Source organism: Seriola lalandi, unplaced genomic scaffold, assembly GCF_002814215.2.
Source record: "Seriola lalandi dorsalis isolate HSWRI2012SDOR001 ecotype SW California unplaced genomic scaffold, Sedor1 jcf7180002054954, whole genome shotgun sequence".
NCBI lineage: Eukaryota > Metazoa > Chordata > Actinopteri > Carangiformes > Carangidae > Seriola > Seriola lalandi.
In genome coordinates this window covers 1,987,325-2,011,951 of record NW_019525505.1, presented here as the reverse complement: position 1 = coordinate 2,011,951, position 24,627 = coordinate 1,987,325, and the positions used below count along the sequence as shown (strand labels likewise).

Here is a 24,627-nt window from a genome sequence, read left to right as displayed (position 1 = left end):
CTTCCAATCCCCAAAATTAAATATGTCTGCAGTTCTCTCATTGGTTATAATTTTTACAGATGTTTTCATTTACTGTGTTTTTCATTTACATTGTATACATATTTAGAAATCATTTTTTAAACACACTATTATATAGTTGTAAGTACTTGTATAAGTGTATATTTATGTATGTTTTGACAACTGTAACCTATCCTCTGGGCACCCATTAGAGGACGCAGCTGTATATTGGCACAGGTTTTGGCATGAAATTGGATTATAAAACCTGTAGTAGGAGCACCAGAGTTTGAACCAGTTCTATGAGGATCCTAAAATGCTTTGCACAGATAGAATTAGGAGACTATGTCAAACTTGTGTGAGGAGTCCAGTACCTAAACTAGTGCTACAAGGTCTAAAGTGTCCCACAGGTGGGACTGTGGATTTTAGAAAAGTTTAAAGCCACAATGTGTAGAATATTTATGTGATTACAACATATTTCTAATGGTTCAGATGTCAAAAGTTTTTGTTTGTAGATAAATAAAATGGTCCAGGAGAAGATAAATAAATAAATAAAAATAAATGAATGAAATGAGTCAAACACCTTTTATAATAATATAAATATATCTTCAACGTTACAATTGTTGACAAATACTCAAATGAATTGACACTTTAAAGTGTCCTTACAGCTGCTTAGAACTATATTATTTAAACCATTTATTATTAATATAATGCTAATACAGATAGATAGATAGATAGACAGATAGATAGATAGATAGATAGATAGATAGATAGATAGATAGATAGATAGATAGATAGATAGATAGATTCATGTGTCCATTAGCTCATTGTTGATAATATTAAAAACAGATCATAATAAATTAACAATAATAACTAGATTAGTCCACTTCCTCTGGCTGAGGTGTTGTATAGCCTGATGGCAGTGGGAACAAAGGATCTCCTGAACCTCTCTGTTCTGCAGCGCAGTGAGATGAGACGTTTGCTGCAGCTGTAGCTGCTTCTCTGTCCTGCCAGAATGTTGTGGAGAGGATGGTTGGTATTGTCCAAGATGGCCTCCATCTTACATTGCATGTGTCTCTCCACAAAAGTCCTGAGTGAGTCCAGACTCCTGCCAAGCACAGACCCAGCTTTTTTTACCAGCTTATCCAGTCTCTTTGTGTTCGTGTCTGACATGCTGCTCCCACTATAATAATATAGTAGATAAATGCTTATTAAGGGGCTTTAAAGTGAAGTGTCACACATTCACTTGTATTTGCAGTAAACCTAATCACATGTTTCTGATTTCTCCTCTCAGGAAAGAAAAGCTCAGGTCGGTTGAAAAAGAGGAAAAAGGAAAAACAATCCCAACAAAAATCAAATACTGTGAGTATATTTACATATTTCATATAATAAATAAGTTTGTCTGATACATGCTGGTCCAGGGACGGCCTCTAATCCCTGTATAATAACTGTGCATCATGTCACAGGAAGACGTGATGGTCAGCTCTGACTCAACTGTAAACGAAAATGAAGCCTCGAAAGGTGCTGAATCGGACGCCACTCCAACACTCATCATCGCAGACTTGTGCGTTGTCTGTTGCAACTGCGGGAAGAGGCTGCCGAGAGGACAGACACTTTACCAGCCGAAGAGCTCGTTAGAGGTTTTCTGCTCTGCTTCTTGTCTCTCTGAAAGACACCCCCACTTCAAAATGGTCACCAAGAACTGCTACAACTGCTGCCAGTAAGTCCAGGATATTTTTCTTCATGCTTTTCTACGACTGATGCCTGATTTATTTATTTGAATAAAAGAGACAGAGAGATTGAACTGTGTCATATGTGAATCAACCCAAAATTTAACAGTTACGTTCCCATTTTTTTTGTTAATTTTGTTTGTTAAAATTATCAACAGAAAAATAATCAATCAGCTACTTTTATAATTGATTAGTTGCTTAAGTCATTTTTCAAGCAAAAACAAAACAAACATTCCTTAGTTCCAGCTTGGTGCTGTTCATTGCGTTACATGAAAATAAAGTAAAATTTTTTTATGGTTTGGTCTTGATCAGACAAAACAAGTAATTTAATTACATCACTTGAGCTTTAAAAGTTATGATTTTTTTTGTATCCTCTGGAATTTAATAGACCAGATTAATATTGGATAAATTCAGATTTGTGGTTAACAGAAATAATCATTGGTTGCAAAAATGGAACTAGTTACCCTCTTTATAGACTAGTGTTGTGCAGTAAAGTAGTGAAACTGCTGCACTAAATTCGGTGGACTGAGGTTTTTATGAACTCTTAACCCATCCTTGAACGTCACTGCGTCATAACAGATCTCCTGTGTGCAGTTTTTTTTCCTGACTTAGAATCTCATCCTAATTTCATTCATCGTTGTCTCCTCAGGGTAATAATGCGGCCGCACAACGTCATCCTGGCTCCAGTGGATGATTCAGGAGCTATGAAGGAGTTGTGCAGCGAGACCTGCCTCAGCTCTGTCCAATCCAAGAGGGACATGGCCACCCCAAAACCCCCGCCGCTAGTAGGACCCCGCTCAGAGTGCAGGATGTGCGCCAGATTTTGTTATGTAAGGAAAAAAAAATAACTAAGGCAATTGTATATTTTCTTACACATACTTACATACTTAACAACTTCCCAACATGTAACTTGCCATTGCCCTCAGTCCCAAGCAAATATATAGTTTCATTATTTATAAAAAGCCTCAGCAATGAAATGTGTAAACGTGCGAACACATCGATCAGATTTGTTCAATAAAGAGTGTGTGACACTTTCATAAACAGCCAGTTAAGCCCCCGTTATAGTCCATTTATTCATAAAGGGATGGATGTTTTATTTCTCCATCACTCAGCAGAAACTGTTTTCAAACACAAGGTTCAGTGTTTGATTCCAGTTTGCAGAGACTTGGTAATGCTAATTTAAAAAACAACCTGTTGAAAACAACCTGTGGACACTATTCCATCGGGTTTTAAAAGTATATGTAAGACAGAAGCACCATTCTCCTCACATCTCTCAATAAGTCTACTGGTATTCATTTAATGAATTTAATTCATTTTTAAATACATACATTTTTGTGGTATCCTGTGCCATCTATATATTGCTTCACTTGGATAAATCTGTTATCTTTTTCTTAATATATTGTTTAAATGGTCCTCAAGCATGTTTTCCAATAGATATGTCAACAGCCATTGTTTTTTTTTACCTTTATTAAGGGGTCACACAGTTGTTACTACAGTACGTAATAGATTTTTGGAGCAATGTCCCTGCATGAACTGCATAAAATAGCCCAGAATCTGGAGCTGTAGTTGCCCAGATAATTCAAACTATGATCCTATATATGATTAAATCTGGACTGGACATGCTCTGATCACAAGATGTCATATCAAAAAACAGAAAATGTGCGGATATGCTCCAGATTCTTGCAAGAACCTTAAACGGTTATCCCTGGATTCTTGGGATTTTGTAGTAGTGAAAGTTTTTAAATAAAGTTTCACTTGTTGAGGGCTCTGGCACAGAGGAATAAGATATTATCTAACTGTGGATATACGGGAAAAAATGTGGTAATAAGATCAAATAATTCAGTTTTTGACAGTAAGACAAATAAAGAATAGTACAGCAGTATCCTTTTAAATGTGTTAATTTACCACAAACTCTATATAAAATATGAATAAAGAGTTTAATGTCTATGTAAAATAATTACCCTTCACATGCTCCTTTGTCGTCCTCAGTGCAAATTCAAGCTGACCCTGGATGGTGTGGTCCATAAACTCTGCAGCGACACCTGCTTCATCAACTACCACAAAGTCAACAACCTGCCCGTGTCTACCTGTGACGTCTGCAGCTCCATCTGCGCCGACAGACGATACATGCTGAAGATGGAGGACGGCAGCAAAACCATCTGCAGCGAAGAGTGTCTGGTCACGTGCAAAGAGGTGCAGAAATCAAACATCAGTCATGGTCTTATCATTTTTAAATAAAATTAAAAGTTCACAAGTTCAAACACATTTATGAGCCTCATATCAGCCATGTTCTGTTTTTTGTCTAACTGCAGAAAGTCAGGACACCTCAGCTGTGCCCCACGTGTCAGACTTCACATCAGCTGTCAGACATGGTTGAAAATAAAAACGAAGAGGGCAGGTTGGACTTCTTCTGTAGCAACAGATGTATGATTGTGTATAAGGCGCCGTCTTTCACTGTGACAGGTATTTTACAGCAATATTTTCAAAATGAAAATCTTTTTCCCTCTTTTCCAACTTTCAAATTTCACCACCAACTTACTTTGCATTGATGAGGTACTGTTGCACTGAATTTCATTTTTTTCTGTTTTTATGTAAAGCACTTTGAACTTCTTTAGAATGAGATTATTCTATACGTATAAAAATGAATTTTAGTTAAAGAATATCTAATGAGTTTCTACAGCAGTGTACAAACATAAGGTGTTGAATAGATTGTGTTTGTCTGCTTCCTTTGCTAAAAGCAGTAACTTTCTTTTCCTCACGTTCTTATCTCCTCATTAACTTAAAGTTTATCTGTTATGTAGACAAGATTCAGAATCAGGTTTATTGCCAAGTAGCTCTGACATATGAGGAATTTCTTTTGATGTTTTGATGCATAACAATGAACATAAAGAAGAAGAAAAAAATATTAAGAAAGATAAAGCAAAAGCAAGATAGCTTAAATAGAAATAGAAAGACACCACTGGCTCTGTCTATGTTTGTCTTCAAAATGTGTCTGAAGAAAATTTCCTTCCTTCTGTGGACCATAATTTGTTCGTCTTTATAGAAAAGATCAACCCTTCATCTGAAGAGAGCGATATCAAAGATGTGAAGCCGTCCCTACCAAATCTGGACTGTGTGAGTTTGATAATGTCTTCTCTGATAACTAACACGCTGAATCAAGGTTATGACTTCAAACCTATTTTCTGATATGAACAGTCACAGCATGAATGTAGTTTCTTTAACCTTTGTAGTGATGGGTGTGATACAGTGTAGGAACACGACTGAGTTTGTGACTGATAAGTAGAAACACCAGAACGTCGGACTATTGCAAAGTGTTCTCTCTCTGGATGAGCTGCAGTGTGAAAGTAGATTCAGAGTTGGAATAGTCACAATACTCCACACAGACCAGTCTGTCCTACAAGTCCCATAGCTTATTCATCTCTTTCTTCACTCCTCATTAAGATAAAAGAAGAGCCCATCGATGAGGAGTACGACCAGGTTCTTCCACCTTCCATATTTGCAGAGGACATCAAGGATGAGCCAAATGTGGCGAAGGTACGACATACAGGTCACACTACAGCTCATCAGAAGCTAAACACAAAGAATCAGAGAGGACATATTTATGTGTACAGCACCATAAAGCATTTACATTACATTAAAAGTCCACCATTGAAAATATTATTTAAGTAAAGATATGTAATTATTATGAGCAAAATGTATTTTAAACATCAACAGTAAAAAGTACTTAGGAACAATGGCCCCTTTCAGATAGTGGATTTGATTATTCTAGCTGATGTGTAGATGTGGAGGTGAAGCTAAGTACTAAGCTAAGTTTAAAATCTAAAACATGAAACTTCACAGACAGAGTGTCTGTAATTTAATCCTAAAAACTAAATTTGCAAAAGAGAAACTATATTTCAATATTTAATTTAAATTATCTGGTCTAAAAATGTTCTAGAAATGTGTCTGTATCTTGAAATAATAAAGAATAACAGGTTGTAGCAGAATAATTATGAAAAGGTTTATTTGAGAAAGTAACAAAACTGATTTTTTTATTGTATGTCCTTTATATGATATATTTGTATTTTTTATTTTCAAATATGTTTTATAGAGCCAAAGAAAGTTATACAGACAGTAAATGGTTTTACCAGTGTTCATTTTCATAGTAAGAAAGGATTATAAAATTAGATTAATTGTATATTTGCAGGTATAAAACAGGTGATGTAAAGGTATAAAGATTGCCCTTGGGATTCGCACAAATAAATAATAAATGAATAAATGAACAAATACTTAAATAATTACCCTAAATGAAAACTGACAAAAATAAATGTGTAAGTGTAATAATAAAACTTTAAGAACCCATTTACAGACTCAAATGACTTAACAGAAGTGTTTTTCCAATTAAAAATAAACCATCGTTAGACACTGACCATATGTTTGATATGAAAAACAAATTAATTTGAAACTACAGGTTCTTGAAGTGGACTGTGGCATGAAATGCAAATGCTGAAGAGATGTGCAAGTACCTCAGTTTTTTTTACTGAAGTACAGGACTAAAGTAAATGTACTTGCATTTGAAACAGGTCTTTGTAGTCATTCATTTCTAAAATTATTGTTTGATTCTGTCGTTACAGGATTTCTACTTTTCAAGAATAATATCCTGTATATTAATCCTGTTTGTGTCTGTCCACCTTAAATCATGATTGATGTAGAAGTGATATGAATAATAATGCATTTTGATAACTAATGAAGAAAAGAGTGGCAGAGTCACAAAAGGAGACATTTAGAGATTCTGGATTTTATCTCTAGACAGCAGGTTACATCAAACTCCCCTGACTCCATCACTTTCAGTCATTCTGTTTTTTACAGGAGGACTTGAAGATCGATTCTGTCTTCTCCTTGACGACAGACTCCACCTCGGCACCACCCACTGTCACCCACATGGATTTACATGCGTCTTGTTCCAACTGTAAAAAGGTCCTGATGGATGGAGAGACAGTTTACCAGAGGAAAGGCCACGCAGATATTTTCTGCTCCACTTCCTGCCTTTTAAAATTTTACCAAATGAAACCTGTTAAGAAAACCTGCCAGTTCTGTCTTCAGTAAGTCACATTTTTAGTGATTTATTGTGTCTTTATGTCCCACTTCCTCCTTTAGTTTGGAAGAATTTCAAGGAATTCTTCATTTTACTTGAACATGATAATTAAAGTTTAGACAAACGTTTCAGTGTCTGCTGTAGTGATGAAATTAGTTGTTAGTTAAGGGATCACTAACAATTTTTATAATCAAATAATTTATTAAGTATTAAGTTCCAGCTTCTCAAAGGTTGGGATTTACCTTTTTTCTCTCTGTTTTATGTCATGATGTATTTGAATGTATTTGGTTTTCAACTCCTAGTCAGACAAAACAAGATGCTATTTTAGATGTTCATTTGGTTTACTTTATTCTGATATAGTATACGCTAAATGATTAATTGGTAAATAGAAAACACTCAATAGATAAATCAATACTGAAAATAACTGTTAGTTGCACCCCTGTTCTGATGCAGAGAGAAAGACAATGCTAATAGAATTTTCTTATATGTACATTTATTTACGTGGTGATTTTTGTCCTAAAAGCACTTGTGTGTGTGTGGTGTATAAACTTTAGGATCTTTGTTGTCTCATTTTCTGTTTATCACTGGCTGTCCAACACGGCCATCAAAAAAACTATATTTTTTAAATAGCTTTTATTCCTGTAACATTAGTAGTAATCAACCTCTTTCAACTCATCTGCATCTAAACATTTTCACCATTTCAACAATTAAATATTTTACCTGATCTCGTCCTCCCTCGTCCTCCCAGGTTGATGACACAGTCTCAGCATGTCCTCCAGGCCCCGGTGGATAATGAAGGGACAATGAAGGACTTCTGCAGCCAGACCTGCCTGTCCTCCTTCAACTACAAGAAAATCATGTCTACCAAAATTCCCATCCTGCCGGTCTCGTCACATTCACAATGCAGCATGTGCAGCAGATATTGCATTGTAAGAGAGAAAAGATCAAATTATTTTTTATTTTTATTTTTTGTATGAATAAACATTGCCTGCTATAATAATGATCTTATAAAATAACTATAAACTGTGTTTTAAAATAAATACAGTTGTGTGTTACAGTTGTGATTATAGTAAAAACATTTTTTCCTCAGTAAATATTATATATATAATAATATAATATTATATATTACATGCAAAACTAAAACTAAAATCTTCATCTCACATATAAATATCTCAACTCTCTGCTGTTTTCTCTCCTGGTTTGTATGAGTTTAAAGGATTATAAATTATGGTTGACACAGTGTCATTTGTTTATCCCCGTGCAGAGCAAACACGAGATCGTGCAGCAGGACGTCGTCCACAAGGTCTGCAGCGACCCCTGTTTTCTCCGTTTCTGCAACATGAACAAACTGGCCATTTGTGTAAACTGTCACTCCCACTGCAACACACCGCTCATGCTCAGGATGGAAGACGGCAACAAAAAACTATGCAGTGGAGAGTGTTTGACCCAACTCAAAAAGGTGAGAAAATATAAATTAATTTGTTCTTATTTATGGTGATAAAACACAGTTATTCAAATAAAGAGGGGTGGAGAAATGTAAATAATAACAATAATAATAACTTTATTTATACAGCACATTTAAAACCAGTTTACAAAGTGCTTTGACAAACAAATCAAAAGCAATGTTAGTCAAAAGCAAGGTAGAAACATGGTAGAGTTATAGAGGGAGGAGATATAATATGATTCAATATAGATAAGGACAGAGGAAGCAGATGTGTATAGAAACACAGCAAAACCAATAGGGCGATATAGAGACAATAAAAGATAAAATGACTATTGAAAAAGACAATAAAAATGCCTCAGCCTTATATAGGATTAAATAAAAGTGTAAATGTTATAAGAGGTCTATACTGGCTAAAATAAAATGACAAATTAAACAAAATGTTATATTAACATGGGAAAAAGCTTGAATGTAAAAATGCTCTTAGTTGTGATGGGACTTTATTTTCTCTCTGTGCTTTTTGATACTTGGCAGAAAATCAAAACACCGCAGCTGTGTGCCATGTGCCACTCCTCAAATCTGATATCAGACATGGTTGAGAACAGAAACAGTGAAGACGTGGTGGAGCTCTTCTGCACCAGCAGCTGTGTGATGGCGTCAAAGATCCAGGCTGTCAGTGCAGCAGGTACTGGACCATTATTTTCTCAACACAGCTGCTCTTTGTCTCTCTCCACTTATTTTTCTTTTTCTCTCTGTGTGATGTTCTAACTCCCAGTGAACCAAGTGATTCAGTCATTTCTGGTCATGTGTCATTGAGACTAAAGATTGTGTGGAGTATGGTGAGATCCAGATCAGACCCAAACTGTGGCTGATCATTTTTATCTTTCCATTTTTAAAAGCAAGCTGAAGACCTACCTTTTTAGTCTGTCTTTAAGTTGAATTTAGTTTATTTTATTTATTTGTCTTTCTATTTATTCATATATTTCAAGCTATTTTACTGGTTTGTGCTTTTATTATATTATTATTTTTTAGACTGTTTTCCTTGTAATAGTCTACTTTTATTTTTGATAATTGATTTATTTTAAAGCACTTTGTGTTACATCATTTGAATGAAAAGTGCTTTTCATATTAAATCTGATTGATTGATTGATCGATTGATCAAATAGACCTCAGTAACAGAGACCATTTTTTTATCCTGTGATAATTATAAAGCAGCAGGTGGTCCAACCCAATAACATATATATATATATATATATATATATATTCTACTCCCAGGAAACCTCAGCCCTTCATTCAGATTCATATGCAGTAACATTCTTATCTAAAGCTTCTATCACAAAACCTCTCCTTCTCCGCAGGTACTCCACTGAACTGTGACAACTGTGGAAAGACCACAGTACCGGCCTGCCACCTCGCCATGTCAGATGCTTCCATCAGAAACTTCTGCACTCTAGCCTGCGCCATGGCTTTTAAGGTAACAAGAACCTATATACTACACGAAGGTGAAATGGGAGAATTTAATACTCTTTTCAAGTTGATGTGCAGTAAAGATAAGACTTTTGGGAAGCAAAGAGAGAGCTAAAAGCCAAGAACAAATCAACCCTGCCAACAAGTATTGTGTCTGTATCCAAAGCCTGATATTGACCAGTATATAGGAGGACCTTGACTGCATGACCAACATCTGTTTTTGAGAAATGTTTTGAGGATACGAAACATTTTCAGACTGGTCCAGCAGGGAAAGTTTCCCTGAGATCAAAGGAGAACAGAGTCGTCATCATTATAGTTAAAAAAGTTTAAATTCTTTCTTGTACAAGTGAAAAATGCAATATGGTGATAGATAGATAGATAGATAGATAGATAGATAGATAGATAGATAGATCTACTTACTTACTTTACTTACTTACTTTATTTACTTTTTTCACACCTAGGGTAAATTCAAGTGTTCAGTAGCTGAATATAAAAAATAAAGTAAAAATAAATAATTCAATAGTAGTAATGATAATAGTTAATAGTAAAGTATAATAATAGTTGGTAGATAAAACCCACACTTGTGAAGCTTATCAGTTTTGTCTTGTCAGACTCTTGGAAGTGGTATTTATTCATATACCAGACCCAACATAATTAATCCCACTATGAATTATTGTGTCACAGTGTTATAAAGCTTGTTCCTCTGTCTCATAGACCCAAACTGTGAAACCTGTATAAAAACAGATAAAGGAATGGCTCCTTTATCTGTTTTTATATAGGTTTTGCATTGCACTGGTTGATGTGCTCCTTCTTTACAGTTAACATGCTCTGTGTGCTTTGTTGAAGATGACTTTGATGATGATTTTAGACCATCTTCTGCTGGTGTTATACAAAAAGCACATTTTCTTGTTTTTCTGTAACACAGGAGACCCAGAAAGACACGACTGCTGCCACTAACCCGACAGGAGCCTCTGACCAAACACAATGTGATTACCTCAAACCACCAGACAAACTGCCGTGTGCCCAGTGTCGACGCATTATAAAAACTACACCCAAGGTTGTGCAAAAAAAGGTGTGTTGGCTCTGTTTCTTTGAAATGGGTAGCACCAGTGTATATGATCTGAAGGCATGTTGTTTCAGTGCTTGATATATTGTAAAACTGTTGAAGTTCCCTTGAACAAAGTGTGATTACCAGTTAAAGGTGCTACATGTAAGCTTTTGCTTATGTTACCATCAACAGCTGTTTACTTAACAGTCCAGAAGAAAGCTCTGGCCTTTCCCGTCTTGTAATAGTACTAGTCACTGTAGAGTCCAGTCTGCCCTAAGTTCAGCATGAGAGGATGAAGATGTATAGCTGCTCAGAGGGCAGATAAACATAATGAGGGCTGAAGCTCTTGGCAAATCTCCATCAGCACCACCAAGTGCTCCCAGCAGGAAACCACACTTGGCAGCAGAGAAGACTTACATATAGCACCTTTTAAACCCATGAGATCTCATCTTAAAGGCTTGGCGACTGTCGTGTACACCGTGACATATGTTTAAATATGTTTGTTAAAATACACTCTGTGTGCACACAGTGCAAAATGAATTTCGTGTGCAGTCTGGCCTGTTCTCAAGAGTTTAAGAGGATCAACAGCATCATGGGCAAGTGCGAATACTGTAAGTATGAGCGGATCATCAGAGATGCCAAGAGGGTCAACGACAAAGACTGCTACTTCTGCAGTGACGGTAAGAAGACGCATGGACACGTGTAATGAAGCATTGTGTGTTTTATTATATTGTTTGATATTGGGATATAAAATGCTGTGTTTATGTGTTCATTATCAGAAGGTAAAAGTGCAGTAAAGAAACCATATCAAGACTCTTCTTTCTCTCCTCCCAGGCTGTAAGATGCTCTTTCGTCATGACCTGGAGCAGGAGTGGGGGAAACACTGTCGGTCGTGTGCGTACTGCCACTCCATCTCCAGGGCGGTGGTGACAGCGAAGTATGATGGCAAAGATGAGGAGTTCTGCTCTGAAGACTGCAGCGCAAATTACAACATGCTCTTCTGCCGCGTAGGTTTAGGCAGATGCTGCCCCACTGCACAAAAGAAGAGCAACTGTACTTTGTTTTCGTTTTTTTAACATTTTTCTTCGTGTGAACTCACGTTTACCCTCTGCTCTCTGTCAGGTCGCTAAGTGTGACACCTGCAGTCGTAATGGGAAGCTGAGGCAGAGTCTTCCCATGCTTGGGGAGGTCAAACACTTCTGTGACCTGAAATGTCTCCTACACTTCTGTAATAAAAAGCTCCAGATGGTCAACACGGGTATGTAATGTTGGTTAGTCTTAGTTAGTTTGTTGCTTAAAACTAGGGTTACACAATTAATCAAAATAAAATTGAAATCGCAATATGGTTAAGTGCAATATCCAAATCGCAGGAGTTACGATTTTTCTAATAAAGGTAAAATGTGTCACATTGTTGTGCATTGTCAGAACCATCAGCGTTGTGGTGCTACAGAAACGCCCCCAGCCTACAAATCATATTCTCCAGACGTAAAGGAACAAAGAATAAAATCACGACTCGTGTCGCAATATCTGCCATAATAATCACAATATGATTTTTTTTTTGTTTGCATATCATTCAGCCCTACTTAAAACCCTGTTCATGTCTGAATTTTAGGGTCCAAATGTTAATCAGGTGTGATAAAAAAAAAAAAAAAGATCCCAGAGAGTCAGACAGGACAGGTTCTGGGTTTGAGCCTCATGGACCCACAAAAAATCTGAATGGACCTGAATCTAGAAATAGTGTCTGATGTACAGTGCTAGGCATCGTGGTACTTTGCCCAGCTCTTAACTATCATGGAAACATGATTGAATTTTTTATTTTTTATTTTTTGTTGCACTTATGTCTAGTGCTGCCACTAACATATTGCAAACTTTTTAATAAGCAGTTGCTTGATTGTCATATTGTACCTAGAGATTGTAACAGGCACAGTCCAATTCAAACACAAAGAGGCCACATTTAAGTCAGTTTTTTGTTGAATTTCAATGTCTGACTGCACTGTGCAGGGTGTTCTAATATCTTGGGTTGAATCTGAATTTTGCACAGACATTAAACCTGTGTCAGTTGAAGATACATATGATCCAGACCTGAGATGGATTTCTAGGTTTTGACTTTAATTTTTAGGCACTCAGGTAAAATGTGATGGGACTGATTACTGACAGAACCTCCTGACTCTGTTTCTTATCTACAGTCTCTTCACCTCCAAGATTCTCAGGCACAGCGGAGTCCTCACCCGTCATCGCTAACGTTATCTCACTTGCTGGTACTCTGGCTCAGCAGACCAGTGCCTGCTCCAGCACTGAACAACCTGGTATATACACAAACACACACAGAGATACACACACACACACACACAGACAGAAAAGACTACTGGACTCAAGATTTCACCCATGTGGGGTTTTTTTCTAACTCTGTCGTATCTTCACAGCCTCTGTCCCTGACATCCAAACTAAGGTCATTGGACATGTAAGTTCACTGCAAAAATCAAGTCCTCCACATAGTTACCATCTTTCTGTTGGCTTTGTTAACAAGTTCTATTAAAAACAAACTTATCTCAGCAAATTTGAGATATCCAAGTAACAACCTGTTGTAGCTGAAGATGTCATCATCATTTGTCTGTTTTTCAGGCCAGTATTCAAACCATCCCAAAGGAAGTGAAGAACAAGTCTATGCTCTGTACACCTTTGGTCCACAACAAAGGAGTCTCCTGTACAACACAGACTGTCGACACAGAAACACAAACAGGTAAAATTCACATTTAAATACTCAGATACCCAAATACACTTTTTGTGATGCAATGCAAATATGCAAAATATACAAAAACTAAGATACACACACACACACACGCATCCTTTTTTCAAAAACACAGCTTTGATGTTGTTTCTGTTTTCTCTCTGTTGTGTGAAGACAACTTTCTACCTAAGGTCATAGTGCTGCCCGTCCCAGTGCCAGTGTATGTTCCCCTACCCATGAATATGTACAGCCAGTTCACACCAAAGCCTGTGGGCCTGCCATTACCGGTACGTACAATACTGCTGACTCCTCCTGTGAACCTTTATTCATTTTGATCACATCCAGAAAATCAGGCCCCTCACTATCAGAAAAAAATGCTCTTTTTAAATGTATGGTATTTCTTATGGCTGAGCTTATGGTGCTTAGTTCCAGGTTATATCATCAAAAAAACAGTACTTGTCAAGAAAAGTACTTGAACTCTGAACTCTGAAGTTTTTCAAGAATACAGTACAGGCCAAAAGTTTGGACACACCTTCTCATTCAATGCGTTTCCTTTATTGTCATGACTATTTACATTGTAGATTCTCACTGAAAGCATCAAAACTATTAATGAACACATGTGGAATTATGTACTTAACAAAAAAGTGTGAAATAACTGAAAACATGTCTGTTGTGAAGTGTGAAGTGAAATTTCCTTGTCTTCCCTTTACCCTAGCGTGAGATTTTAATGACATTTACACCATCTGTTTTTGGGGGATTATGAGAGAAACTGTCAAGAATATATAAGCACTGTCTTCAGGTGCCACAAGCAGACTGTCTTTCCTAAACTGTGTCTTTCTCAGCTGCCTGTGCCCGTGTTCCTCCCTGAGCCGACAATGAAAGAGAGGATGGAGCCAGAACCCTCGGAGGGAAAACTCAACGTCAGGTCTGAGATGGAGACAGAGCAGGATGAGTGGCAGGAGAGAGAGAATGGGCAAGAGGCTGGAGAGGTGACCAGAGAAGAAGACAGACAAGAAACTGAGGCCTTAAAGGGTAAGAAATTTGTTTAATTTTAGTTTTAAGAGACATCCAGGACCAGCCACTGTGATTGTGATACTTAAAATGTTTTTATGTAAATGTGTCTGTTCATTATAATGTAGGTCATATGTTCCAGCTATAGCTGAGAGTACAGTTGTAGAGTTTTCTCTAAATAATAATCCACGGAGCATTGATGTCTTCTGAGTTAAATTGTCCGGCTAAAATCATTACTGGTCTTAAAATGAAGTTAAAACTGCTCTTTTCTCCTCTGCCTTCATTTAATCTGTTAATCTTTGATTAGATATTATTTATTTGATAATCTGTGTTTTTATACTGTTTTTACTCCTCCACGACCATGACAGTCAGAGCTGGAGCCATATTGTTTTCAGGTTTTCCATCCATTCATCATGGCGAACAGAATATCTCTGTAACGCCTTGATGGAACTTCTTCAAATTTGGCACAAATATTCACTAGGACTCAAGGATAGGCTGATTAGATTTTGGGGGTCAAAAGTCAGGGGCGTGGTGACCTCACAAAACACATTTTTGGCCTTGTGAATGCGATATCTCTGTAATGCCTTGAGGGAATATCTTCAAATTTGGTAAAAACATTCACCTGGACTCAAGGACAAACTGATTAGAATTCTGTGGCTAAAGGTCAAGGTCACAGTGACCTCACAAAACATAATTTTGGCCTTGTCAACGCAATATCTTCAGAACTCCTCTAGGGAATCCCTTCAAATTTGGCGCAAACGTTCGTTTGGACTCAAGGATGAACTGATTAGATTTTGGTGTTCAAAGATCAAAGGTTAAAGGTCACGGTGACCTCACAAAACACTTTTTAGCCATAACTCAAGACTTCACAGCCATTATAACAAAATTTCACACAAATGATTCATATTTTCTAAGACTCTGGATAAACAGGGATGTAACCTGAAACTAGTCTGAGTGGAGGAGGCAGACAACCAGCAGGAGGTGATTCTAGTCTTCTTATGCTTTTTATTTTTATGCTTCTTTTATTTCTCTTAAGCACACTGAATGGCGTCTGTGTCTGATAATGTGCTATACAAATAAATTTGTATATATATAAATATATTAATAGAATAATATATAAATTTTAAATATTATATATACAATATATGATCCCACAAGTCTGGTCCTGTCTGTAGCATCAGTCATCGCTGTTACATCTGTGTTAACAAACAAACTACCTGCTGTCTTTAATATACTGTACATATAAACTAACACCAGCGATCTGAATGCTGTCCTTGGACACACCTTGGGATAAGACAAGATACAGTCGTCTCTCCCAGGAAGGAAAAAGATTAAGAGCCTGAGAAACCGACTGTTCAAAGAGTCACACAACTAAATGATAAAACACAGAGTAGTTAAAAAAGAAATCATCACAACAGTGCAAATACTTTATTCCATTCAAATACGACTCAAAAATAGTTACAGATGGGGCGTTGTGTGGCGTAGTGGTCTAAGCAGGCGCCCCATGTGTAGAGGCTACAGTCCTTGCTGCAGTTGGCCCCGGTTCGAGTCCCGCATCGGACAGCCTTTACTGCATGTCATTCCCCCTCTCTCTGCCTCCCCATTTCCTGTCTCTCTCCACTATCCTGTCCAATAAAGGCACAAAAGCCCAAAAAAATATACTTTAAAAAAAAAAAATAGTTACAGATTAATTCCTACTCTAAGTGCTCCATCATTATGTTTAATGTCCTTATTATTTTCAGACCACACCAGCAGCTGCAGGCAGGACTTGGTTGAAGAAGACCTGGATAGTTTCAGCAGCCAGGAGGACTCAACCAGTCCACCACTCAGTCCAGCTCCTCCTCCTCCTCCTCCTCCAGACACAAGAGAGGATCCCCAGAGCTCACCGAGGCCTGCGCCTGCTGCTCCACTGTTACAACAAACTCCGGGCAAAGTCCACAACCAGAACAAGGTCAGAAACCACCTGGAGGACCAGTGTAGAGGTGATGGTCTCATCTTTCTGTGGAGTAAACTTGTTTCTCTTTTTTATCCAAATGGTTCAAAGTTGCTACAGTTGTCTAAGGAGACCTCTCAAAGAGACTGTTCGAAGGTCATGTCTAGGAAGCACCACAAACTGAAGAGTCAGTGTGGGACTGACGCCTGGAAGAGATGGATTCAGTGGAGGGAATCACAGACCAACCTGGACCCTGTGTCTTGTAGGTTTTTCTGTATTTATTTTAAAATTAGATTTTGGATGTTTGAAGCTTAAAATTGAATCTAATTTGCTCTTGGCTCAATAACCCACAACTTCATAAGCACAGGTTTAAACAGATGTTTGTGGATTGTGGATGTGGATCTTTGTTGAGAAACAGGCATTATATGTTTTCTGGTTGTCCAATCCTTTCGTACCATTCTGGTGAACATGATATCTCAGTAACGCCTTGAGGGAACTTCTCAAACATTCAGTTGTACTCAAAGATGAACTGATTAGGTTTTGATGGTCGAAGGTCAAGGTCACAGTGACCTCAAAAAACAAATTCATACGCTGATCATGAGACAATTAAATTAAAATGTCTAACAAAATAAAATGAAGTGATGACATTTTATTTTTATAGAATAATTTAACAAAAAAAACCCCCAGAAAAATATAAAATGTCAGACACATCCACTAAAACTATCTCCTTACTTCTGTCATCCGTCAGCACATGTGCGGTTAAAGGAGGATGTTCTTCACTGCTCCGCGGCTGAACTGAGCGACGGCCTCTGTCGCTTCGTCAGCGAGGTGAAACAACCTGATGGAGAGCCGTACTCCCCTGACGGCCTGTTCTACCTCTGCCTCAGCATACAACTGGTAAGACAAACAACATGGGGGGTTCAAAATAATATCTCTGCTTCACTTTAGAAATATGAAATATGTTCTCGCTCACTGACTGAAGTTGCAGTGATTGGCTGAGTAGCATCACATGACCAGTGCCGTAAAGGCTAGAAAAGTGCTGCCGGTTAGAATAGAGCTGCTATGTCAAAGTTGAATAATTCTTGATAATTTACAGATTATAGGTCCAGGTCCAGATAGGACGGCGTCTGGATCTGGACTGCAGTCTGCCTAAGTGTCTCTTTTCAAGGACATTTTAGTCAAACAGTTTTTCTAAGTTTGAACTTACCATCACACAAACAGAATTTTCTCCTGTTTTTATAAATAAGTAAATGAAAAATCCGTTTTTTATATTATCATTTCGGATATTGAGCAGAAAAGAAAAAACTAAAAGCTACAAAACAAATGATCATGTGACTATATTCATAACACAGTATCAATAGTGTCCTTTAAAAACATGTACTTGTTATATCTTGTTATCATCTTATTTCTCACTAAAAGAAACTTCCTGTTACAGTTACATGTTGAACAGTTTGTGCTGTTTATTCTTTGTGCTTCATAACATTTTACACTCTAATATGTCTAAAAAAAAAAAACTCATCACTTATTCTATGAACATTGTAACAATAAATAACTGATGTTCCTAAATCCAGTCACACCTTGCATTTCTTCTTCTCTGTGGCCTTTACAAACTACAGTGTACACACCTTCAAACTTATTCTTATTCTAAATTCTTTTGTTGTTGTTTCTCTGTAGTACCTGTTTGAGAACGGTCGTATGGAGAACATATTCAGTGATCTGATCTACAACAAGTTCTGCACAGACTTCACCAAAATCCTCAAAACATCAGTCACAGCCAGTGGTGAGTTAGTGTCCTATTATTATTATTTATTTATTTATTTATTTATTTTTCTGTCTCTGATCGACTCTCTGTTCTCTTCGCCAGGTTCCATCCACTCCCGTGTGGAGGAGGAGTTTCTCTGGGACTGTAAACAGCTGGGGGCGTACTCCCCCATCGTCCTCCTCAACACTCTGCTCTTCTTCTGCTGCAAGTACTTCGGCTTCACCACGGTGGAGCAGCACCGCCAGCTGTCCTTCGCCCACGTCATGCGCTGCACCAAAACCAACCCGAATAACACCAAGACCACCTTCCTGCGCTTCTACCCGCCCCTATCCATACATGAAGCAGAGCCAGGTACCAGTGTGGCTGAGGTCAACTGCTCACATCTTCTTATGCTGGATTTGTGTTATGACAATGTCGTGTAAATGTGTGTGTGTGTGTGTGTGTGTGTGTGTGTGTGTGTGTGTGTGTGTGTGTGTGTGTGTGTGTGTGTGGTCTTCAGATACAGACGGTGTCCCAGCTAAAAGACGTAAGAAAAATCAGAATATAGAGAATTTCCTGGAGATGATGGAGAACACAGAGAACCCTCTACGCTGCCCGGTCAGACTCTATGAGTTCTACCTCTCCAAGTGGTGAGTGTCTGATTCTATGTTCAAGGTTTTATGTGTTTTATGTGGTATCGTTTTAAATGTGCTCATTACAGACAGTTTAGGATATTTATTGTCTTAAAATTAGCATGTTTTTATGCCAAATACTTCAATAATTAATTTATTTTCCCTGGAAAATTATAATCATAACAATGTGAAAACATTTTCGTTTAAAAACCATGCTCCTCAGTCAGCCTCAGTGTGAAGGAATTTTTTCTTCTTTCTTTAAGAGTCCAGGTCATTATGACTTCACATTGTTACACTGGTTCACTGTGTAGCTTCTATTATGACTGATTCAAGTCTAAATGGAGCCTCTTTATCCTCTGTTGCTAGGGTAAATAAGGTGTTATGGATAAAAACGCATAACTTAGAGGAGACTGTCCTAATCCAGTTCCAGACGAGTATGAGTGAAGAAGCACAAAAGGCGCATTACAATAGTTAGATAAAGACATGTGACGTCTGTCTATATGTATATCTATATGACCTGCTGGACCAGACATCCTCAGAAATTGATGAGGCACTACTCTGATTCACATGCTGTCTCTCCTCCTACAATTAACTACTTACCTGAGACATCTGAACTGCTAGTGATTGTCTTTTTCTCCAGCTCACAAGCTTTCTACTGATAATTATAAAAAAAAAGCCTGAAACACACAGCTGCAGCTGACATTGGGCGAGGGCGGAGTATAGAGACATACAAGAGACAAACAAGCATTCACACTCTCATTCACACCTATGGGCACTTTAGAGTTGCCATTTAACCTAGTGTTTTTGGACTGTGGGAGGGCGCCACGGTACCCGGAGAGAATCCACGCAGGCACAGGGAGAACATGCAAACTCCAAACAGAAAGGCCCAGAGCCGCAAGGCGATAGTGCTAACCACTGCAACACCATGCCGAAAACGTCTTCTGTGTTTCCTCTCAGCTCGGAGTCAGTGAGGCAGCACAGCGACTTGTTCTACCTCCACCCGGACCACCGCTGCGTTCCCAGCAGCCCTCTGTGGTTCTCCTCCAGCCCTCTGGACGACAGCACCATGGAGGCCATGATCGTACGAATCCTCACCGTCAGAGAGCTGCAGGGGGACGATGTGAGATAGAAGATGGACCGACAGATACAGAAGACGAGGTGGATTCAGACTGATGAAGGCAGCTAAATGACTTTTACAGTTTACAGTTAAAAATGACTTTGAGTTTAAAAATGTTTAAATTGTGAAAATCATTCCATTAAACAGAAATAGTGAAATTATGTCTCTCACACGAACACCTACAATTTGTTGTGTCATCAACGCCATGCTTTTGATGAAATCATGACAACGTTTATGTTTTGTTTTTTTCCAAACACTCTAAGTTCAAAATCACGTTTTGCGATTACTTCAATTTTTTCTACCTGGACTCATTAAATAAGAGTTTGTTTCAAAACATTTTTTTCAAATATTTCCCTGTCGGACTTGATTTGTTATCGTTGCAGAGTTCAGCTGCAGTTACAGGGGCCAGTTTCACAAAGGTACAGATGTTCTGCAAAGATTCCTCACAGATCATGTTTCTGTTCAGCTGCGCTTTGTTGGACGGGTTTTGTTGCTCAGATTGAACATATTCCACTTTAGACTTGGGGTTGTGCTTTTGTGCTTTGGAGTCTTATAATCTTGAATCCTTATGATCAACATGGTGATCCTCCAGGTTTATTTGTGCTCTTCAGTTTATTCACTTCAGATGTAAAAATGCTGCCCCCTTGTGGTTTGTTTCTATTGGGTTTTAAACTTTAACTGATTTCAAAATCTTTTTCCTTTTTGAGTATTGATCACTCACTTTCTGTAGGTTTAAGAGGCTGTAAAATATTATTTTTCATATGAATAAAAAAATAGTCATTCATATGAATGGAAAATGTATTCTGTCAATTGACACAATATATACACATTATTATACATTACATTTTGAAATATACAAATCCCTTGTAAAACACTAACATGACATCAGCAGACCAATACATGATTCAAAGTGATTCAAAGGTGTTTTTTAAGGTGTTTATTATTAATTCATCTAAATATATCAAATAAATTATATTCTTTATTCATCACTGACTGTAATTAAAGACCTCTAAAATGTTACAACGAACTAAAAAACAAATGAATTATAAACTCATATTAATTTGATTAATTTGGCATTTTTGCATTAAACTAAAAGAAAAAGCTGGAAGAAAACAGGAATTGTGAGATGAAAATGATATTCACAGTACAGGAAATAAATATTAAAAACCCTTATATAATTAATAATTGTTAATGGTTTCATTTAAAACCTCAGTTATTGATTAATCATTTAAAGACAGACTAATGAAATGTAATCATTAATGAAAATGTTTATCTTTTTATATATACATTTTTGTTTGTACACTAAAACACAGCTAAACCGTTACATTATTGTTGTCATAAAGACTCATATTTAATTCTCCGGGTCACAAACACTGAGAAAAGACTTAACACCGAAGTAGTAAACGTCCAGAAATATTAACTAATCATAGATTCTAAATGAGGTGTTTGCTCTTTCATTGTTTATGTCATTAGCTTTATCAGTAACAGCATCATGCCACAGATTGTTAAACTGGCTGAGGACTCGAGCTTAACTGGATTTCAGACACATGTAACCGCAGTCCGTCCCATTTCTTCTTGTTTCTCACAAATACTTTTTTGAGGGGCTTTGCAGGATTTATCCCACCACCAGCCCTCCCCCATCCTCGCACAGTCCTCTCCATCAGGATTCTCCAGTCTCCAGTTGTCTGGCTCCTGCCAAAACCAAAAACTCAAACTAAGAGATGGAGAAGAGAAAGAACTGGATCAATAAAAACTGAAAAATTTGAACTGGAAATGGACAAAAATGTTTTCACAACAATCAAACCTTTTACTCAGTTGTGAGCCGTCCACCCACAACCATTCACCCTCTACCGCTGAGTCTGTCAGTCCGATCCAGAACTTGTCTCTATTATCCATTTTTTGTAGTCTGTTTTTCAGGAAGCTCTGAAGAGGAAATGTTGATGAAATTCACTCTGTGAGTCTTTCCTGTGCTGAGACGATGAAACATAAAGAAGTGTTTTATACCTGCTCCTCTCTGCTGTCTATCTTAACCAGGTCTCCTCCCCGTCGTTTGCATTCATTTCTGCTGTCTTCCCAGGATGAACGACTGATGGAGAAGAAATAGCACTGTCCTCCGTCTTGCTCCCAGCCTCCTTCACACTTCTGACATGGCTGATCTTTGAAGAGGTTACAGCAAAGACTTTATGTTTACATGTGATACAGAAGCAGCAGGAACTTTAAAGGTAAAGATCTGAGAGCCGTGAAGTGAATCCTCGCAGATACAGCACTCTGGCCTTGAGCAAGGCACCTATCAGGCAACTGCAGCCACAGTCTAACTTACTGTATCTGTCAGTCCAGTGTTTCTTTAATCATCATAAAATCAATAACTTACTTATTTTTACTTCAGGAGGTGTGGGGCATGTAGGCTGCACTGTGCTGCATGGTGTTGGTTCACAGCGTGTCTCTGATGGAAGAGGAGAGAAGTGATTTCATTTCATCAGTTCCTTATACGGATCGTTTAAACAGAAAAGTAACTTCCACACGAGAGAAATAAATCGATAATAAATAAAGATGTCAAACCCAATCTCTGTCAAATCTACCTGACAGGTTTATTTTTAGAACTTCATTATCTAATTGCAGCTTTTGGAGATCATCCTTAGTTTGAATGTTTTCATATACGAAGTCTTACAAAAAGGAAAGTATAGTCAGAAAAGGTCAATGCTTGATTAGTGTCAATTTCACTGAAAACTTATTTTGCCATTTTAAAGTTTATTCCCTGTGGTAATGTTTTTATAGTCATATGCTGATATATATTTTTTAATATATATATATATATTCAGTTGAGAAAATTCAAACAGAATTGATCATCCTATTCACTTGAACTAAATATTACTAAATATATATAGAACAAAACATTGTGGTTTCAAACTAATTAAAATTTCATGAGGACAAAATCATTTAAAGGAAGTTTATTATATAATAGTATTAAAGGTTTAAGGCAGAAATGTTATTTCTTTACTGTTTTGAATTTCCTTTGTACACAGACGAGACAAATTTGAAACCAGATTCGAATCAGGCTTCACCTGTCAGAATGAGTAAGTGACTTTGCAACACAAACTCAAACTTACCAGAAAGATTTTTTTTCATAGCATCATGATCATATTGCAGCTTTCGGAGATGTTCCGCAGTTTGAATGTTCTTATTTACTGATTTAAAAAAGAAAGTATAGTCAGAGAAGGTCGGTACTTGATGATGAGCAGGAGTCTGTTCAGAGTCATTAGAATGAGGTTAAATAATATGGACAGACATTTGTAGATTAAATTAGATTTTTAGTGATTTTACATCAGTTCTATTACAAGGAAAATAACCAATAACATATCAATCTAGATTCTCAAAGTTGCTGAGATTGTTCTTCTCATTTTACAAGTCAGTCTAAATTAATGTTCTTTGAGAAAACGGTACAAACTCACAGGTAACACAGAGAGCAATGACGGCAGCTGCCAGCAGAGCACTGAGAACCAGCAGAGCCACGGTCTGCCATGTCACCTTGGATCGTTCGTTTGGCTCTGCTGCTTGTTGGGCGCCTGTTCAACAACAGAGGAGACAGTTCACATCAAATTAAGTATCCAGTTTATTCTAGTAAGGTAATTTCTTAAACTTTGTGTAAATGAGAAACCTGGTTAGATTTAACCTGGAGAAAACCATACATTCAGTTTCTTAGCTTGGCTCTATACAGTACACTCAGCAGTTTATTAGGAACACCTAGCTATGACTAATGCAGTCTGATACAACAGTCCTGCTGTAAATCCTCCTTCATGAAGGTTAGAATCTAACAGAGGCAAATAAACGAGCAAATTACACTGATTTATCATCTCTGTGCAAGATCCAGGAATTTGCTTTGGTGTTTTGGTACATAACAATAATCATAGTAAGTAGAAACTTTATTATACACAATAATAGGGCAACTAACTTATGTTCATTATCAGTTAATCTGCTCATTATTTTTCTAAGAAATGTCAGAAACTAATGAAAAATGTCCATCAGAAGTCCAAGGTAACATCTTCACATATCTCATTTTGTCTAATAAACAATCAAAAACCTAAAGATATATGTTTATGGTTGTAGAAGACTAAAAAGAACAGAAAATATTTACATCTCAGAAGCTGGAAGTCTTGAATTTTTACCATTTTTCTTGAAAAATGTCTGAAATTGTTATTCAATTATCAGAATAGTTGCTGACTAATTTACTGTCAATCAGGTAATCACCTCACCTCACCATGCCACTGACTTGCTGTTTATTACCTACCAGGCAGCTCTGCAGGTGGTTCAGTTCTCAAGATCCTGACTTCAGAGTAAGTGGTTTCAGCTGATGAGGAAGTTGTCTCTGCAACACAAAACAAACTGCTGTTGAAAGGATTGTGAGCAGGCGCCACTGAGTGAACGATTAAACATTCGTACTCCACTCAAAGGCTGACTAACAAAAGAAACAAACTCTTGGAAGTATCTGGAGTTTTCATCTTCGAAAACTCTGGTGGTATTCTTGGAGATGTAAGAGGGAAATCAAGTCCATCATTTCATTCTGAAGAAAGTGAAATGTTGCTAAGAAGACTTGAAATGAACAGTTCACTCTTTTTCAGCATACATCTTTATTTTATTCTTGTATACACTGTAACCATAAAACGTTGTAAAAGAAATTAAGACTCACCATTGGTGCATGCCCTCGCTCCCCTCG

At 37.4% G+C, this 24,627-nt stretch overlaps 2 protein-coding genes across 2 annotated transcripts in view; one reads left to right on the top strand and one right to left on the bottom strand.

Moving 5' to 3' along the window:
* The window catches only part of LOC111645592 (uncharacterized), a 34,620-nt gene extending 13,920 nt beyond the window's left edge, over positions 1 to 20,700 (top strand). The window contains exons 14-41 of the mRNA XM_087170614.1: positions 1,289 to 1,356; positions 1,461 to 1,714; positions 2,374 to 2,554; positions 3,714 to 3,917; positions 4,037 to 4,187; positions 4,768 to 4,838; positions 5,166 to 5,258; positions 6,573 to 6,805; positions 7,547 to 7,727; positions 8,063 to 8,257; positions 8,774 to 8,924; positions 9,598 to 9,713; positions 10,632 to 10,778; positions 11,284 to 11,434; positions 11,589 to 11,761; positions 11,877 to 12,012; positions 12,941 to 13,060; positions 13,178 to 13,215; positions 13,377 to 13,494; positions 13,657 to 13,769; positions 14,325 to 14,514; positions 16,236 to 16,444; positions 16,538 to 16,688; positions 17,175 to 17,323; positions 18,101 to 18,206; positions 18,291 to 18,539; positions 18,688 to 18,817; positions 19,757 to 20,700. Of these exons, the coding sequence (XP_087026740.1) occupies positions 1,289 to 1,356; positions 1,461 to 1,714; positions 2,374 to 2,554; positions 3,714 to 3,917; positions 4,037 to 4,187; positions 4,768 to 4,838; positions 5,166 to 5,258; positions 6,573 to 6,805; positions 7,547 to 7,727; positions 8,063 to 8,257; positions 8,774 to 8,924; positions 9,598 to 9,713; positions 10,632 to 10,778; positions 11,284 to 11,434; positions 11,589 to 11,761; positions 11,877 to 12,012; positions 12,941 to 13,060; positions 13,178 to 13,215; positions 13,377 to 13,494; positions 13,657 to 13,769; positions 14,325 to 14,514; positions 16,236 to 16,444; positions 16,538 to 16,688; positions 17,175 to 17,323; positions 18,101 to 18,206; positions 18,291 to 18,539; positions 18,688 to 18,817; positions 19,757 to 19,928 (4,250 nt within the window). The 3' untranslated portion in view covers positions 19,929 to 20,700. The remainder of the gene's footprint in view (positions 1 to 1,288; positions 1,357 to 1,460; positions 1,715 to 2,373; positions 2,555 to 3,713; positions 3,918 to 4,036; positions 4,188 to 4,767; positions 4,839 to 5,165; positions 5,259 to 6,572; positions 6,806 to 7,546; positions 7,728 to 8,062; positions 8,258 to 8,773; positions 8,925 to 9,597; positions 9,714 to 10,631; positions 10,779 to 11,283; positions 11,435 to 11,588; positions 11,762 to 11,876; positions 12,013 to 12,940; positions 13,061 to 13,177; positions 13,216 to 13,376; positions 13,495 to 13,656; positions 13,770 to 14,324; positions 14,515 to 16,235; positions 16,445 to 16,537; positions 16,689 to 17,174; positions 17,324 to 18,100; positions 18,207 to 18,290; positions 18,540 to 18,687; positions 18,818 to 19,756) is intronic.
* A 472-nt stretch (positions 20,701 to 21,172) lies between these two features.
* Positions 21,173 to 24,627, bottom strand: part of LOC111645591 (C-type lectin domain family 4 member E-like) — a 4,756-nt gene continuing 1,301 nt past the window's right edge. Inside the window, exons 2-9 of the mRNA XM_087170613.1 lie at positions 24,601 to 24,623; positions 24,202 to 24,279; positions 23,366 to 23,479; positions 23,024 to 23,101; positions 22,288 to 22,359; positions 21,921 to 22,072; positions 21,721 to 21,839; positions 21,173 to 21,630 (exon numbers count right to left, since the gene is read on the bottom strand). Of these exons, the coding sequence (XP_087026739.1) occupies positions 21,456 to 21,630; positions 21,721 to 21,839; positions 21,921 to 22,072; positions 22,288 to 22,359; positions 23,024 to 23,101; positions 23,366 to 23,479; positions 24,202 to 24,279; positions 24,601 to 24,623 (811 nt within the window). The 3' untranslated portion in view covers positions 21,173 to 21,455. The remainder of the gene's footprint in view (positions 21,631 to 21,720; positions 21,840 to 21,920; positions 22,073 to 22,287; positions 22,360 to 23,023; positions 23,102 to 23,365; positions 23,480 to 24,201; positions 24,280 to 24,600; positions 24,624 to 24,627) is intronic.